The 14,765-nt window shown below is 51.5% G+C and overlaps 5 protein-coding genes across 5 annotated transcripts; 3 read left to right on the forward strand and 2 right to left on the reverse strand.

The window, feature by feature from the left end:
• Window positions 1–1,728: 1,728 nt before the first annotated feature.
• Window positions 1,729–4,134, forward strand: NCS57_00331000 (HET domain-containing protein; the record flags this gene model as incomplete). The annotated part of the gene is made up of 1 exon (XM_053053313.1): window positions 1,729–4,134. One exon carries the CDS (start codon window positions 1,729–1,731, stop codon window positions 4,132–4,134), a length of 2,406 nt encoding a protein of 801 aa, XP_052918559.1.
• A 1,001-nt stretch (window positions 4,135–5,135) lies between these two features.
• On the forward strand, window positions 5,136–6,735 carry NCS57_00331100 (FAD-binding PCMH-type domain-containing protein; the record flags this gene model as incomplete). Its single annotated transcript, XM_053053314.1, has 2 exons — window positions 5,136–5,255; window positions 5,311–6,735. Exons 1-2 carry the CDS (start codon window positions 5,148–5,150, stop codon window positions 6,733–6,735), a joined length of 1,533 nt encoding a protein of 510 aa, XP_052918560.1. The 5' UTR covers window positions 5,136–5,147.
• A 436-nt stretch (window positions 6,736–7,171) lies between these two features.
• Window positions 7,172–8,500, reverse strand: NCS57_00331200 (uncharacterized protein; the record flags this gene model as incomplete). Its single annotated transcript, XM_053053315.1, has 1 exon — window positions 7,172–8,500. The coding sequence occupies one exon, from the start codon at window positions 8,498–8,500 to the stop codon at window positions 7,172–7,174; it is 1,329 nt and encodes a 442-aa protein (XP_052918561.1).
• Window positions 8,501–9,800: 1,300 nt separating this feature from the next.
• NCS57_00331300 (CFEM domain-containing protein) lies at window positions 9,801–10,338 on the forward strand (the record flags this gene model as incomplete). Its single annotated transcript, XM_053053316.1, has 2 exons — window positions 9,801–10,074; window positions 10,127–10,338. The coding sequence occupies 2 exons, from the start codon at window positions 9,801–9,803 to the stop codon at window positions 10,336–10,338; spliced, it is 486 nt and encodes a 161-aa protein (XP_052918562.1).
• A 2,784-nt stretch (window positions 10,339–13,122) lies between these two features.
• NCS57_00331400 (uncharacterized protein) lies at window positions 13,123–14,001 on the reverse strand (the record flags this gene model as incomplete). The annotated part of the gene is made up of 1 exon (XM_053053317.1): window positions 13,123–14,001. The coding sequence occupies one exon, from the start codon at window positions 13,999–14,001 to the stop codon at window positions 13,123–13,125; it is 879 nt and encodes a 292-aa protein (XP_052918563.1).
• Window positions 14,002–14,765: the final 764 nt, after the last annotated feature.

Raw genomic sequence — 14,765 nt, forward strand, 5'->3', positions numbered from 1 at the left:
TAGCAGCGTCCGATCTTACTCGTACAACAGCTGGTTCTATCCCGTCCTCATAGTCTGGACGATTGACGTCAAGTGTTGAGCCAGAGTCAAACAAAGGCAAAAGTCTAATAGGAGAGGACAAATAAGACTCATCTCCCGTCTTGACTAGCAAGGCAGTGACGCGTGAGATCATCTGGATGAGGAGACGCTGGCGATAATCTAGCCAATATTCGGCCTCTCCTCGTCGAGTTGGAAATGGCCCAGGATATTCGGCGAGAGCCTGGCCATCAACGAATATGCAGAGTGCCCGGAATAGAGGACTAATTAGGTATTTATGGTCGCGAAATGACTGAATTGCTCGGTCGGTATTGGTTGGAAGTGAGGTGGTGTTATCGTCTGAGAGCGTCTGCCATATGGATAGAAATCCACGCAATCGTCGAGATGCGCCGAGAGCATTTTGGAAAGGTCTTTGTGATATTTCGATAGTCGATCTAACCCATTGGATTCTTCATCCTGAAATCGAGCAGCAATGGCGAAAAAGCTGTCCCTTTGAAACGGCGGTCGTCCATTATACAAGTGAAGCCATATGCGATATATGTATCGGCCGAGCATACCATAGGCATCGCCATGGATCGATTCTTGGTCAATATATATCATGACTTCCTTATTGAGAAACTCAATTATGGCCTCTGGTTTGATGTCAACTTCCCCCGGACGACGCCACTTGACAAGTGGAATGTCTAGAATTTGCCGCCATCTAACAGCATAGGTATCCATCGAACGCAGCTCGTTAGCTGTTTCTTCGAAGAATAAGATCTTTAGCTCTTTGCGAATTGAATGTTGCATCTCCTCTGACAAAGACTGCCAAGGTGGCGAAATTGTTGTAAGATACCTGGAATCCTGACCGGGACCCTCTTGGCGATACCGCTCTATGTCTGGCGTTGTTGGGTCGTTTGGTTCTGGACCACATGTGATCAGATAAGGGGAATGGACAGAAAAGTTGTTGAATGAGATTGGTATAGCCTGAGTGCTATCATTGCCGGTTTCATTCGATGGCTGATCTGGGATCTCCATGGTGCTCGTCGTGCAAGTAGTGATGAGAGAAAAAGGTATCAGTGTGTCGACAGTGGTGAGTTGGGGGGCTTTATACATTGCTCCTCGGCAAACAATCAGCCAGAGATGTCGCATTAGGTTTATACAGTCTGGTGATGCATAATGTGTAACTTTTTTGCTGCCTCAGACGTCCCAAACCTTCTCCCTTTAGTACGTATCGTAACCCTTTTGAGGACCGCAGACGTACGGCCTCCCATGAATGAGGTAATCGTACAATAACTCACGATAGGGCTAGGAAACGTGATGTCCTGGTACCACTCCTTCCACATGCTCCTGGATATTGAAGGCGGCGTCCGGAAGGGGAAACCATGGGTTACAGCGCCATGGTTACTGAACGCTAGCGAAGCGCATGGGCCGCCTCCCGGTGAGCTTGAGGCTGTGTGGGAGGGCCGCATAGCCACCACAAGCCGGCGCCAAAATGCGGGTGGAAGCGAGGGGCGTCAAGCGCCAGATGGAAAGAAAAGGAGCTCTGGCCCCCCAAACCGACAGCAGAGCCTGGTCCAATTCTGTCCCAATTCACCCTCACAAGACCGAAACAGCCTTCGTTTTCCCCTTGACGCTGGTTCACAAGTCCTTCACCGAATCCGAACCTTTGAAATTTACATAGGAAGCGATATCCCACTACAAAGCCCAGAGATGCAATCCGCTAGGTCCGGGCGAAAACGCTGCAGCTATGTCAGCCCGGACACGACAACCAGAAAGCGCGCAAGAAAGACCTCAGGTGGCATCCTCAGCACAGAACATGGCACAGCGACAACCGCGGTCGAAGACATCAACGCCAAGGTGACGCCTCACAGACTATGCACCGTGTGTACGGCAACTATCTCCAAGTCCCACCTCCTCAATGGCCGCATGCGCGAGATCAAGATGACACTCAATTCATGGGGGTGCACCGAGAGGTGGGAGCAGTTCGCCCATCAGCCCTCTCTCGAAGCTTTGAAATCCTCGGCCAGGGACGGATGCCATCTATGCTCTCTCCTCTGCACAATAGTCAATGAGAAATCCATCGACCAGGTCATCGAGGATGAGAAAAAGGAGGCCGCCAACGATGTTCCCAACCCACTAGAAGGCTATGGTCCCCACCCCTTGACCGCACTTAACACAGCGCCTCACGTCCGTCAGGAGAGAAAGCGGCAGCTGCAGCGTCGTATGGAGCAGCTGGATCAAATAAAAGACGACCTGTCTGCCAAGATTGCGGGGGTTGTTTTGCAATTCCGCTGGGGCTGTAATGAGTGGGATGAAAGGGTCGAGGCAAAATGGGGTTCATATGTGTCGATCAACCTAGAGTTGGATTGGCACCTGAACTATCCAATGGAGACGAATGGCCGAAGGTCCTTGTCCATCTACCGCACTGAGTACGTACGATCACAGGGTGAAAAGTGGGAATCAAATCGAGACGATCCCATCGATGTCGTTCATGACGCCCAGATAAGCGCGTCCACCGGCTCGGACGCTTCGCTCAATCTGGCGAATCGCTGGCTGGCCAAGTGCAAAAAGGAGCACGCTGTTTGTCGAAAGGCTGTCCGGTCGGCCAGCAAGTTTCCCACGCGGCTTTTGGACCTGGGGTCTGGAAAGGACCAGACCATTCGGCTACGTGAGGGCCTCGGGAGAAAAGAATTCGTGTCTCTCACTCACCGCTGGGGCAACACACAGCCATTACGCCTCCTCCAAGGCAACGTCGAGACTTTCAAGACAGAAATCAAGCCAGAGGATCTCCCAAAAACGTTCCGAGATGCAGTCACGATCACGCGGAAGCTCAGGTACCGATACCTCTGGATCGACTCACTCTGCATCATTCAAGACTCCAAGGAGGATTGGATGACGGAATCGGCCATCATGGGGCATATATACCGGTGCTCAGCGCTGAATATCTCTGCTGGTGGCGCCGAAGATAGCAGCTCGGGGTGCTTCGTTACGCGAGAGCCCTTGCAACACAGAGCGTGTATCCTGACGGGCGATGCCACTGCCGGCCTATGCGTCCCGCGATGCTGCCCGAGCGAATGGCGCAACCACGACGGCTCCAGCACCATCTCCCGCGGCTGGGTATTTCAGGAGCGCATGCTCGCACCACGCACCCTTCACTACAGCCGCAAGACTATCTCCTGGGAGTGTATCTGCCTCGACGCAACCGAAGGCTGGCCAGAAGGTGATACGTGGGACTGGGAACGGGACAGACGATACCGCCGACCGAAGGAGATCTTCCAAACCCTCTGCGACTTCCAGCGCCCAGCCGAGAACCCTACATTCCCTCTCGCCAACAAGGACATGGAAGCCTTCTACCACGCTTGGGCCGAGCTCGTCAACAACTACTCGAACAAGAAGTTGACGCAGGGCAGCGACAAGCTCGTCGCGCTGCATGGCGTAATGAGCCTCATCGCCGAGTCGACTGGGCTGCGTCAGGCTGCGGGCATGTGGCTCGATTACCTCCATCTCGACCTGATGTGGAGCACATGGAACCAGGCCGAGAAGCGGCCCGAATTCTACGACCCGACTAAATACCGCGCTCCAAGCTGGAGCTGGGCTTGCGTCGACTCGGGCGTGCGGCTCGAATGTCGCGACCTGCACCGCGGCAAAAACGAGAACATTCTCGGCTTGTCCATGTGGATGTCGTACACGCTTACCCAGCAGTTCCGGGTCGCAGGGGTAGTCGTCTCGGCACGGCCCAACGGGCTGGCTTCATACGGTCACCTTGCCATTGAAGGGCGTGTGAGAAAGATGGAATGGAACGAGAACTCAGGCGTCGAGGGCTTCAAGCACAATAGGCAGGCCCGGAGCGTGTCGGACCAATGGTCGCCCGACTTTTTGCGTGCCACATCGCTCGAGAACTGGGGCCTACTGCTCCTGACGGGGACCGGGCCGTCGAATGTGAAGGATGCACGGGTCGATGTCATTATAGCTTTGGACAGGGTCGAGGTTGAGGGTGACAAAGAGTGGGTGTTTAGGAGGGCGGGCTATGTTGAGCAGCACTACTGGGAGGGGGATACATATCCTATTTTTCAGGATAGCAGGGACGAGGTAAATGAGCGGATTTATCTTATTTAATAACCTACATATCAAAAGGTAAGACTTGCAGCTTATCGGGAATAGATACGTGGGTTGGCTAGACCATTATGCCATTTCAATGATGCCAGACTGACCCCTTTCTCCAGTCCATCATTACTCTAGTGTTAGGTACAACCCATTGTAGGCCTTTACCGTGACCTACCCATTACTTGCTAAGTGCCTTGAATGAGTATTTTACATTGTGTGGAAAGTGTCTCTCGCAATGGCCATACGAATGGTTCTCCTTGACCAGTTGACAGTGGCATTAGGCGGCTTATACAACCATGAAAAATAATCCTGTCTGTTTCCAGGGGTAGTAGGTGCAAAATGAAAGCTTTCGCTGCCGGGTGAATATCTCTCGGCAGGCAACACATAGAGATGAGAGCATTGCTATCACGAGGCTAGAGAACGAGGGATGGTGTTACTATTGGGCTGCCTGCCGACTTTCGAGTGGCCTTGAGTGCTTTTTAAGGCATCTGAGAACGATGATGTGGCCATGTGAGTGCCCAGCGCACACTTGTGTCGCAGCTCAACGGTGGCGGCTTAGCCAAGCCATCAGTCTACCAGCCACTCTTCAATAGCTACTCTATTTATCTTACCTTGGCCGTCTTACCCAGCCCGCTCAATCCAGAGTTTCATAGGCCATTACAAAACAACTCATTTAGGTCCAGTGATTCTGACTGCGAACTCATCAAGGCATGTTGGCCCCAAGAACATGGTCAATAGCCAGCAGTATTTGATCGGCACGAGATTTTGCAGCGGGCAAGTGTGCCAATCAATATCGTCTGTCCTGTTTGTGGCTTGAGATCGACATGTCCAGCGCTTTGAACCTCCCTCGCCAAGCACATGCAGTAACTAGACTAGTTGCTTACGTTCTGAGGGGTACCTAGTCACCCGGCTCCCAGCCTTCGTTTTGCACGTTCTCTTCCCTTCCTCATCCTGGGCTCTCCCATCTGAGTCATCTCTCTTCATGGTTTCTCGTCGACTCTTGAGGCAGCGGCTCACACAACTCCATGATACAGATTGCCAATATCAGGATGAGACTCGCTCAATTGGCCTTTGGCCTTAGCCTGCAGCGACTGGCGCTAGCAGAGAATGCTCTGGACTGCGCACGCGACGCGGTATGGATACTGTCTACACCAACCCCAGCTTATTATTGACCTTGATGCCTTCCAGTGTACTGCTCTCGCAGCAGCCTTGCCAGGCAATGTGGCATATCCCAACACCACACCCTACATTCAGGCCAACAATTTCTGGTCAGATCGACAAGCTGAGGTGCATCCTCAATGCTTCGTGACTCCAAGAAGTACGGAACAAGTCTCGAGCGTCATCAAGATCCTCACGTCACGAAATGCACCCTTCACAGTCAAAAGTGGTGGACACACCGCCTTCGCCGGGGGCTCCAACATCGCCGACGGCGTGACAGTCGACCTGGTGTACCTTAATGACATCACTGTCTCGGCCGATCGCCAGACTGTCTCCGTCGGACCTGGCAACCGTTGGATTAATGTCTCCGAAACCCTCGACCCGCTTAAACTGGCCGTCGTGGGCGGGCGTGTCGCAGACGTCGGCGTAAGCGGACTGATCCTCGGAGGCGGTATCTCATACTTCTCTGGCCTGAAAGGGTGGGCTTGCGACAATGTGCGCAACTTTGAAGTCGTGGTTTCGTCGGGCGACATTGTCAATGCGTCCCCAACGATACATCCAGACCTATACTGGGCGCTTCGCGGAGGCGGTGGCTCGAATTTCGGCATCGTGACGCGCTTCGACCTGGCTTCATTTGACCAGGGTGACCTTTGGACCAGCTCGTTAATCTTCCCGGGTGCTTTAAACAGCACGCTGATACCGCTGTTCCAGAACTTGACGGTCAATGGCCTACCGAGTGACCCGGCGGCTCACACATACTTTGTTTTAACCTACCAGCCTTCCCTCGGGGGGTATATCGCTCTCACCAGCTTCTATCATGCCACCATCCCTTCGCCGCCGGACAGCACTCCTCCTGTATTTGCCCAGTTTCAATCTATCCCATCGCCCATTTCCAACTCCACGCTAGTCACCAACATCTCGACGCAATCCAGGATAATCGACATCCCATACGGCTCACGGCAAACATGGTGGGACACAACCGTCTCTGCTACCTCTGCGACCCTGCTCACCGACATCGTGCCCCTCTTTGAAGCCCGAAACGCCGCTCTGTTTGCAGCCGCCAAAGGAAGTAACATTACCCCGTTCCTGGTCTTTCAGCCTATTCCCGTAAATGTCCTCTCCGCAATGCAGAAAAATGGCGGAAATGCTCTGGGCCTGGAATCCTCGGATGGACCCTTGATGATAGTACAGTTGACGACAACCTGGGAGGACGCACGGCTAGACAGGCTCGTCGAGGACAGCTCACGGGAGCTGATTGCCAAGATCGAGAGCATAGCAAAGAAGCGTAAGCTAGACAATGGGTTCGTCTACATGAACTATGCAGGAAACACACAGCAAGTGCAGAAGCGATATGGCAAGGATAATAATCGCAGGTTGAAGCAGATTGCCAGAAAGTGGGACCCCCAGGGAAAGCTGGCGCAGCTTTGGAGAGGTTATTTCAAGCTGGATGGGTAGTCCTGAATAGCTGGTTTAGGTCAAGCGAGCTGGAAAACATAGCCCACTCGTGTTGCAAGCACTTCCGGCTACGGAGCCAGGTGTCTTGCGAAGCATCATAGAACTTCTAGTGGTCATATTGATTGCTTTGCTGGAGAGACTGGCTGCTCTCACTTGTATCCGTTCTTCTGGCTCAGTTATCCTATCGAGGGCCGGGCTTCAACTTTGATAAAGAACACATTATCAACACACCATAGCATCATATCTCAATACTAACATAGTGGCCTCTCACTTGTACCCTTCCAGCTCTATAAGGTTCCACCAGCCCTCCATTTCATCGAATTTCCCGCAACGGCGCGTACCAATGTATCGATGCCAATATATCCGCGCTTGGCTTTCCACCAAGCGCACGCAGGTGCTGACTCTGCACATATGACAACCACTAATTCCATTTTCCTCATCTCCTCTGTAGCTGTTCAATAAACCCAGGTATCCCAGCTGGTGCCTCTCTCACGCACCACAGGTCGTATTCTTCAGGCTCGCTGTAGGACTCGCCGACAGACATTATCAGCTCGTGCATCTTGACGACATCCCGGCTATCCCAAATGCCCTCACGGCGATTGAGGTTGCGTAGCAAGTTGAGGGCTCGTGACTTGATATCATCATCGCGTGTGATTGACATGACGGAAGAGAGGCCCGAAATAAGGTCACCGTCGAGAGAAAAGGTTGATTGGTTCATGGTGGTCAACGGCGCCGCCACGCTTTCGGCCATGGTCATGAAAGGGGAAAATGTCTGGGGATTTGACAACGCATCTTCCGATGAAAATGCGTCGATAGTCATCTGCCAAAACTGCTGGCGTAGGCGTAGGTTCTGAAGTTGCGATCCCGCCTCAGTCGACAGATGTGTCCCCTGGAGCTGGGTGAACGCCTCAAAGCGCGAGCTCCACTGACGAAGGGCATCGCCAAGGCTAGACGGCTCCTCTTCTTTGCCATAGCTCCCTTCTGGTTCAACCTCCCTCTCGGCATCCCAAGGCTTGTCATCTTGTCGGAGGTCAAGCTTCCGTAGCTCATACGATGCCTCGTCAAGGTCCTTGAACGGAAGATCGGATGATACCTTGGGTGGAGGATTGTTGCGATACCATTGCGACACTCCCGAAAGGCTATGTTCATCCATGAAGTTGGACGACTCCACTCCCAGTCGGCAGAACATCTCGATAAGCTTCTCGGTCACCGCACGTTCCTCCGACGTGGACGAGAGGACCGGCGTATCATGAATATCGTGAAACAGCTGATTACCGGCGCGGAGATGGCGGAAAAGTTCGCCATACCGACCGGCAAGGGCCTCGAAGGAGACAAAGAGTAGACAGCAGACCAGAGTACGGTGGATACTCAATGTTGTTTTGACGGCCATGGTAGGTAAGATTGACGTGATGGCCTTGTTGTACTGGTGAATAGCCAAACGCTTTAGCTCCCAAGGATGCGAGAAACCTATTGAGCGGGCCATGAAGAGTCGATGAGAAGCGCCAACCGCGATCATGCTGTACCTGATGGGTTCGGAATGATGTGCCATCGGAAGGGCATAACGGAGCCAAAAGTTTTTGGAAGCCGGGGAAACTGAAAGTTGCTTTGTCGTCCACTGCAAGAAATGCTGAAAATAGAGTCGTTCGACATCTGTCAATGACGGGAAATCGTTGACAGTTGGAAGAATGGTGATGGACTGAGCCACCGGCTGTACAACTTGTGGCTTTGGCTGCCGCCCTCTGCGTTGCTTCTTGGGCTTAGGCATTGCGTAGCCGTCACATCTAACTTTGTCATCGTGACATCGGCGACAGAAAGGGTGCTCCTCGTCGCATTTCAAGTGCCTCGACTTGCTACAAAGCCCTGGTTAGGCATGGGATAAGAGCATGTCAGGGGTAATGCTGGGGGTTACCATGTGATACAGCCCAAGCGGCTTTTTGGACCAGAAGCTCGCCTGAACTTAGGCTTGGCAGATGCAGCCTCGGTGATAACCATTGTCGTAAGTGGTGGTTGCAAAATACGGCGCGAGGAATGAGAGAAGTTGGATGCAATTCAGGTTTTCATGAGCCCTGTCGTATCGCTCGGGGTGGGGGTATTCCTTTCAATCAACGAGTCAGGGAGCTGCCCCTTTTTGGTGTGGCTGAGACAAGGTGCCCTTTTTACGGCACGGCCAATCAGCGTTCTAGGATCTGAATTGCAACACCGGAGTTGGGCTGGCTCTACTACATGAGCTGCATCGCAGGAAATAACAAGATGGCCAAGCCTTGTAGCCGTATCATAGTAATTGAAGACATTTTTCGTTCCATATTAGCACTGGTGCGACAACACTATCCTCACAGATTTTGTGATGGATGACATTCGTAGGTACATTGGAGCAGTTTTCTGTAGAAATGCTTCACAGCCAGCTTATAGCTGCCTTCTTTGGTAGGTAATTGTCTTGATTCTTTTGTCTATCTTCAATGAGCCTGATATTTCCTGTAAAGCGCAGTCGCTCTTTTTCCAAATCGCCATATCTGGATTTGTGATAATGAATCTGTGGACAAGAGCAACGAGTGAGGAGTAATAGCTCGGTGAGAGCGTGACTACCCTAGACCAAAACCGGGACCCATGACGGCTCATCAGCCAATCAGGGAAGCCCAAGCCAGGGAATCGGCGAGCCGTTGATTGGTGGGGTCGATGGATGCCGGAGGAGACGGATACCGATCCGCCAATCGACCGGCACTAACACGGCCGACGTGTTTGGCTACGGCGCTCTCCGTGCCCACTCTTCAAACACCAAGTTTTGTTCTTCAAGTGGGTGGGGCTGACATTTTCACGCGAGGACCAATAATATGTCACAGAAAGAGATGACCGCGATCCCCTTCAAAGGAGAAATCGTGTCGCAATCTGAGAAAGCAGTTCTTGTTAGGCAAGTAGATTCACCGTATTATAGAGATAGACTAGATGATTAGAGGCCCCTAAAGGCCATGGCGTTAAGCCTTGGTAGGTATAAATAAGTGTTCGCGCTACCCACCTTCTTGACCATCATCTCATCCAGCTCCATCACAAGTTCACAACAAGACGACACAATGGGTTTCCCTACCAACACCATCCTCTTCCGCATCCTCGCCCTAGCCGTGGCAGTTTGCGCTACAACGACTGCGCCAACCCCAAAGCCAACAACTTTGCCCGGCCTTGTTTCCGAGATCCCTTCTTGCGTAGCTGGATGCCTTGAGAACATTCATGAACAAATTGGCTGTGATGCAGCCAACCTTGAGTGTCTCTGCTCCGATGTGGGAAGCCTGGTTGCCAAAATGGGACCTTGCATCATCAAGCACGGATGCGAACTCGACGAAGCTTCAGGTGAGCCCATTTGTATCCTGGATGAGAATTTGAACAAAGCTAACGTCTCAAGATGGCACTTACTTGATTCGGCCTGTCTGCGATAGAATGGGCGATAAGCCTGACGATGCCGAGGTTGTCTCCGCCTCCAAGGTCCTCGACGCAGCTATTGCAACTCAAGCCACGGTCGATGCCTCCTCAACCTCCACTAATGCGGCTGGAAACGTTGGCTATGACACTATCAGGGTTTTTGCAGCCGGTGCGGTTGTTGGTCTTGTTATCTGAGTTAAAGTTTCGTTAGCTCTGGATCGGTCGACACGTTCTTTCTTCCCCCTAGTTCAATTTCACAACTTGTATTTTAGTCATTTAGATATTCTATAACGGAAATCCTCCATATATTACACAACCAAATAACTTATGGCCGTGAATGGATTCCTAGTGACGAGAGACGGGAGAACTAGGAAGTGGTGTTGCCTACTTCACTGGAGGAAACAAGATTTTCTTGCCCTACCCAGTATTCCGTAGCAATGGGGTTCCAGGCTTTCCCAAAACCTCCCGGGCCCTCTGGAAGCTTCTCGACATTTACGTGAGACTCTAGGAGCCCGTATGTTGTGGCTGTAATCTTAAGATGCCAACCGGGAACCCCAAGACATTCAAGCAATAACACAATGAGAGCCAACCCAGTGCCCGGGGTCATGGTGAATATTTACAACTGTACTGTTATTTCAACCCTTCCAATTATGACAGGACTTTAACCATTGTCTACCCACTGAGTGTACAGTTCCGACTGACAGATTTACTTATTAACTGGTTGATTAATCTATTGATTACCACACTCAACCTTTGCCTTACTACTCTCATATCATACTTGTGTAGCGGTGCTTGGTTGGCAACCGGCTCGTGAGTACCACACCACTTATGCCTGTTGCTGATACAAGACCAGCCCAAACCCTTCACCCCTTAACCTCTATCTACAAGAACATTTTGTTGGAACAGATGCCGTTGCAGGGTCTGAGAAAATCAACAGCTACATCTACAAGCTGAACAACCGCCCTGCCCACACTTCGCGTTATCATTATCATAAGACCATCTGCAATCCTCCCAGCGACTACAGGATGCCCAATCTCCATGGCCCCCCTCGTACGCTAACCAACACCAATGTCCGCTCCCCTTTTTATTGTCACAGTTGGTTTTCCAACACCAACCGTCGGCACACCCGTATTGCGTATCTTCGTCTTTGGAACGACAACGCCTTTTGTGAAGGTATAGTCTTTGTTCGGCGATTGTAGCTGGGTGCTCTCTGCACTTTCGAAGGTTGGTAATCCTCGTCCCTTCTGGAAGTTCATCCAGGTTCCATTCCATCACCCCGAGCTCGCCGCATTCAGCCTCGAGGGCAGCACGGTCAGCATCGATGGGGGCTTTGGCAAGGGTGCAAAGCACTTGGGTAGCAATGAAGCTGATGAGGGTAGCCGGAGGCTTCATTGCGTAGGTAGGAGCGTATAACAGAGAAGCTCCTGAAAGAGGTTGTAGTAAAGGAATTTTGGTGATTGAAATGTCTCGGGGTGAGTATGCTCTAGCTCAATGTTTGTTGGTGAGTGTGCCCCGGGTATCATCTTATATAGGTAGTTAAACATGTTGGTGTCCATCTTCCAGTTTCGGATAATAGGGTCAAATTCACCCTTGCATTGACTACGTATCCCCCCAGCCGCTTCTTGAAGCCCTTTTGATCCAGCTTTGACTACGTAATCGGCATCGTGGTCCCAATCCGAGTTCCGACATTGGCTAGGTGATGGCCGCTAACGTTAGCGAGCCGAAGAATTGTCATGGTTCTACCCGTGATATTACCCTATCAAGATAAAGTACGAGTTGTAAACCTTTTAGACTCGTAATGTGTTCGCTTTGCTCGCCCCTCCAATTGTGGTGTTGCGTCAGCCCATAGATACTGAACCACCACCCGTCCTCGGTGGCAGTGCTTGTACCGTGCATCCGTGGAATTGCCAAGTAAATATTTCTCTTTTTCGAGCCAGTTGCCTGACATGACTGAATTCAATGAAACTCCTTGCGATACCAGAAGCCGCTGCGCATATCGAGAGGCTACGGCTTCACGGTCCGATGCGGGAGATCCACAGGGGTCTCGACGTCGGCTGCGACCTCTCACCACCATTGCCAAGAACCAATGGCCCCATGGAGGGCAGTGCAGAGGGCAGTGCAAAGAGAGCATGATGAGCTGCATGGCGTCTGGACATGGGCCACGATTTTCAGAGTTTAACCCTCAACCAATTCCTCAAAGTCCCAATTTCCCAAGTTGGGTGGTAGAAATGACGGGTCCTGCGGGAGCATCAGGAACAGCCAGAATATGTCGCTTTGTTGGTATCAATGGCGTCTTGCAATACGAAAGAGCACAATTAATCTGTCGCACGGACCCAACAAGGTAAAAGAGTTCAAATTCTAGTCAAAGTTGAGGGTTTAAAAGCCTTGAGTGACGATAAGTTACTCCAAGAGGGTGCTTGGAAGGTCCTATGTGGCAAACTGTTCGTGGAGCTTAGCGAGGCCTCCCCTCTCGTAGCCGATTGAGGCTTGTGCGGCACGGAGTTATGTTGTTGGTTCTGGACAGCTTCAAAGCTGGGCGGGGTTTGTAAAAGCCGAAAAAAGACCGTCTAATGAACTCGATTGAATAGCTTGGCTTCACAGGTTTGGTAGGGCTTGGAATGCGCAGCGTCATCTCGAAAACTGGGGTCACTAAAGGTTCCACGGCCTGAAACTCCAGCTTCTTGGAGTAACTTTTACATGATTTGTAGTGTGTCGAGACTCTTCTAGTTTGGCTAACTGCCTCGATGCGATGCCGCAATTGTCTTCCGAAAGGCGCCGCCTGAGCTTCATGGAACCGGCTTTCTGATAAGAGTCAGTGCCGATCCTGATTAGCTGTCTTGTTTCTTTGACCGTTAGCCATGCCCAAATCCTTCAACACCTCGCCTGACTTGTCTCGACCGCTCAACAAAGACAATCAATACGATTACTTGACATAGCTATGCTATAAAATAAACGATTACATATCTGCTAAGAAGCGGCTTATTCCTCGATCGCGAATCTAAGAAGGGTTGCAATTGCAACGTCGCTAGCATATGATGCATCCCAAACGGGACTGATCCAGGTGATCAAGCCATCCTTATTGAGCTTGAGAGCTGTCATGCCATGGCGAGCGACGGCACCTGGCCCACCGATCCATTCATAGCCACCGCCTTGCTCGCTTCCTACCACATGTCTAACAGTCGCGCCAGTACCATACGGCAAGCTGGCGAGGGCCCTGGCAAGGTAGCGCTCAATAGCCAATCGGCCATCGAGCAGGGTGCGCATGGTTCGGTCCTCCCAGACAGCATCAACGTCGAACAGTGCCGCTGTGGCGCTGCCGTTGCCCGTCGAAAGGCCCGCATGGAGCTCACTGACGATGGCCTGCAGTACCGGATTCCGAGCCCTCTGCACTGCCGACTCTCCGAAACTGGTGGGGTACTGGCTCTCCGGAACTCTTGTCTCGGCCAAGGGAGCTCGCCGCCCGTCCCAGTAGTCGACCTGGCGAACAACCTTGTCGTTCTCCATGTCAAGTGCGGCAATCCCACGAAGTTCGGAGCCGAACATAGCCGGTGTGTCCACAAAGAACATGATCGCGCTATGCGTGTCGCCAATGACACGAAGGGGATAAGACCTGGCATCTGCGCCCCATGTCGTCATTATTGCTTTCGTCGTGGCCTCAAAGTTTGCTGAGTTGAGATGAAGACCGAGGACTGTTTCAATGTAGGTGATCTTGGATGTATCAAAGTCTTTGATCCATTTGTCTGCATCATGACGACTTTTGGCCTGGAAATAGTGACGGAGGAACTCGACAAGAGCGGGGGTAGCATGACTTATGTCTGCAATGTCGGGGTAGAGAAGTGTTGGCGCAGAAGAGGGCATGATGGGTGTCTGGCTTTTTAGTATTGCTGTTAACTCTGTTTCCTCCATCTCTTTTGGCCCCATCGGCTGTCTCTTATAAGGCCGAAGGATTATCTCCTAGAATCCTTCTGGCGCTGCCGGACTGATATTCCTCCGACTTCAATCTGAGATTTATAAGGACCGGGGCAAAGTGGTCTCCGACTGTTCATTGAATCAATACCGCCCTCAAGGTATGAATCGGCAGTAGGCCAACATGGAAAAGTGAACAAAACCTCTCACCCCCGGGTTTTGGCTCTCACACAATTTATGCCACAAATTGACCTCCATCATGTGGAGTTGGTTCCGGGTGAACTTGAACCTCACACTCGGGTCGTTTACAAATTCTTCCGGAGACGACAAACAAGCTACTTCAACCATCTGCTTCCAGAACCGTTACTGCATCACCACCGGAAAAGCTCTAATCTTTTCAGCTTCCTGATACTATCAGAGATTAAAATATCTACATCAAAGGCAGTAAGATAATGAAGACTGATTAGACATATGTAAAAGTTGAGACAATGTGATTAACCTCATGTTTGCCAGTCAGGCTTACTGTAGCCGCGGCCTTTTAAGCTAAACTCCATAGGGATAAGCGAAGATCCTCCAACTACCATGCGACTGTGCTGTGCATCGCTTACTTGTGCTATTTGCTGTCTGCTCGTACCCTGCGAAGAGACAACCGCTGAGAGGTACGTGACGGCAACAGGCTAACATAGGTAGGGATCCGAGAATGAAATTGACCCCGC

Source organism: Fusarium keratoplasticum, chromosome 2 (assembly GCF_025433545.1).
Source record: "Fusarium keratoplasticum isolate Fu6.1 chromosome 2, whole genome shotgun sequence".
Lineage (NCBI taxonomy): Eukaryota > Fungi > Ascomycota > Sordariomycetes > Hypocreales > Nectriaceae > Fusarium > Fusarium keratoplasticum.